The 2,653-nt window shown below is 41.3% G+C and overlaps 1 protein-coding gene across 2 annotated transcripts in view; it reads left to right on the top strand.

The window, feature by feature from the left end:
• Positions 1-2,653, top strand: part of UGGT1 (UDP-glucose glycoprotein glucosyltransferase 1) — a 140,015-nt gene that overhangs the window by 131,595 nt on the left and 5,767 nt on the right. For both annotated transcript variants that reach the window (XM_006153676.3, XM_006153675.3), the window contains 2 exons: positions 570-686; positions 1,178-1,343. In XM_006153676.3, coding sequence (XP_006153738.1) covers positions 570-686; positions 1,178-1,343 — 283 coding nt within the window. The remainder of the gene's footprint in view (positions 1-569; positions 687-1,177; positions 1,344-2,653) is intronic.

Below are 2,653 nucleotides of genomic sequence, written 5' to 3'. Positions count from 1 at the left end.
AAGGGAGGTCTAGGCAGGCACAGGCTATTTTTGAGTTTTAAGCTAATGTTTTTCTGTTGCTTATTGTGGATAGATGTTTTATGGATCCCACATTTTGATGTTTTGAAAAATATTATGAAGTAAATTTAAACTTTTCTAAGGCTTTTGGTATGGACACTTTCAGTTGTGAACATGTTATAATTGGCATGTGATAGGTATCGAGCAGCTAACATCACTGGTTTACCATGCATATATTTAAAATTTTCCCAGAACTTCAGTTTTGTGTGTTTTTTTTTTTTTTTTTTTTTTTTTTTTTTGAGAGGTTTTCACTATAGGGCGCGTGCGCTCGCCAGACAGAGAGAGACATTAGAGACAGAAAGCAAGAAATCACCCCCCAGGGGGGATGGTCACGCCGCAATCCCTTCTCCTCCATTCTCCTCTCGAGATCTTGGGCACGCACACACACACGCCCGGCGTGAGATTTAAGCCACCGGGTCCGAGACGCGAACCACGGTCGACTACGTGGGAGTCCAGCGACATAGCCATTACGCTAACTGCTGGTTCCCTATTTTGTTTTCTTTATCAAACAGGATTTGCCCAATAACATGATTCATCAGGTGCCAATTAAATCACTCCCTCAAGAATGGCTGTGGTGTGAAACGTGGTGTGACGATGCTTCTAAGAAAAGGGCAAAAACAATCGATTTGGTAAGCTGTGTGTGATACGCTGCTGCATCTCAATCCAGTGTGCTGGGTAACTGGGTAATCATAAGGTCAGATTCTGGTCTAGTCTTTGTCTGCAATTGTATAGTTTAGGAGCTGAGGAACACCTCATGGGAATTTCTGCAGTTTGAGTCTGCTTGCAGCAGGAGGCCAAATCCCCTAGCGCCTGGCAGAGCAGTTTCACTACTTACAATTGGCTGAATCACTCCGTGTCTTCATTTCTTTTCTGTGCTTTGTAATATTTCCAAATGACTTGTATTTTCCGGCCTTCCCATAGTCCCCCCAGCTTCTGTGGAGAAGAAGTAAATAGAGCTGTCTATAGCCCACTGCCATATTGCTCCTGCTCATGCGTCATTCAGCTCCTTGGCCTTGGTCTTTTTGCACAGTTAGGACCTGTAACCCAAGCACAGAAACACCTTTGTATTCTACATTAGCAAACCCTTCTTGGATTTGGCTAAGGTGTGTTTGGTTTTCAGTGTAATAATCCAATGACCAAAGAGCCCAAGCTGGAAGCAGCCGTGCGAATCGTCCCAGAGTGGCAGGACTATGACCAGGAGATCAAACAGCTACAGATCCGCTTCCAGAAGGAAAAAGAAATGGGAACGCTGTATAAGGAGGAGACCAAAGAGTCGAGCAAAGAGGGTAAGTGCGAGCCTCTGACTTCAGGTACCTACTTGTGTGTACTTCTGGTTTGTTGCAATAACAACGGAAGAACGAATGAATGAAAAGAAAAATTTCCCATTACTCTTTCCATCCTCACATAAGCCAGTGTGTGTTTTTCATTTTCCTCTTTCAGTTGGACATTGAAACAATTTGTTAAAGCAGTGCTATCTCCCACTTTCTTTTTCTGGCGGAAGAAGCAGGGGCGCTTTATTTTGGGGGTTTTGTATTTAGGTTCATAAGTTTTCTGATATGTACAGCAAACCTGACATTATGTTGGGGGCTCTTGTTAGATTCCTTGTTTTTTTTTTTTTTTTTAAACTGTAAGGCACCAGTGGGAAAAAAATCTAGAGCAAGATCAAGTATTTATTTTGTTTGAAAACAGTATTCTTTAAAACAGGCAGATTGGTGTGGGGATGGAGTGTTTGTGTTTAATTTAGGCTAAGAATAGAAAGAACTTAAGTCTTTATGTTTTCCTACTGTGTATATATCTTGTGTAGTAGCCACTTGAAAAAAATCATTAGAATGCAAAAGTGTTTTTTTTTTCCATTTTAAAAGCAAACTTATGTTCCTCCCTCCCTCCCTGTCTTTCTGTTTTAAGTTTATCTATTTCCTCTATGACAAGATAGACAGCACCTCCCAACAGGGTCCTGACCCTGACCTGTCTTCAGCCTTAGCCGGCCCTGGATCATGGGCACACATGTGCCCTGTGTATCCCAGACACAAACCCAGAACCTTCCCATGTGGTCATTCTGAAAGTATTGTGTTACTGCTACACCTTTGTCTTACCATCCTAAAAACTATTAATAAGCTGGGCTCTGGACTTCAAATATTATAGCTGGAAGGTTATATATTCATCATAAAAGTAATTAAAATTCATTAGTAAAACCTCAAAAAAATATATATTTATTTATTTAACTCCATTTGTTATTTTTTAATTTGGCCAGAGAGAGAGAGAAAGGGAAAGCTAGAAAGCAAGCTGCCAGGTCCGGGACTTGAACCATAGTCGGCCACGTGGGAATCCAGTGCCCCTAAACACCATGCCACCTGGCAGCCCCAAAACCTCAAAGATTTTTATAGATAAATAGACAAAGGTGGTCTCACTGTTAAACTAAGAAGAAAACACAAATAATAAATGAATTTGAAGAAACAGTAATGAAATTAAAGCAGTCTCTCCTTAGTATCTGCTATAAAGCAAAAAGCAGCTGTATTGATAGTGCCATTTGTTGGAGAGACAGGGACAAGACTGCTCTGGGTGTGCCTTGCCGGAGTGTTTATCAGCACGGCCCATG

Source organism: Tupaia chinensis, unplaced genomic scaffold (assembly GCF_000334495.1).
Source record: "Tupaia chinensis unplaced genomic scaffold, TupChi_1.0 Scaffold000386_1, whole genome shotgun sequence".
NCBI lineage: Eukaryota > Metazoa > Chordata > Mammalia > Scandentia > Tupaiidae > Tupaia > Tupaia belangeri.
The sequence above is the reverse complement of the archived record's forward strand: the minus strand, read 5'-3'. Positions and strand labels throughout refer to the sequence as shown.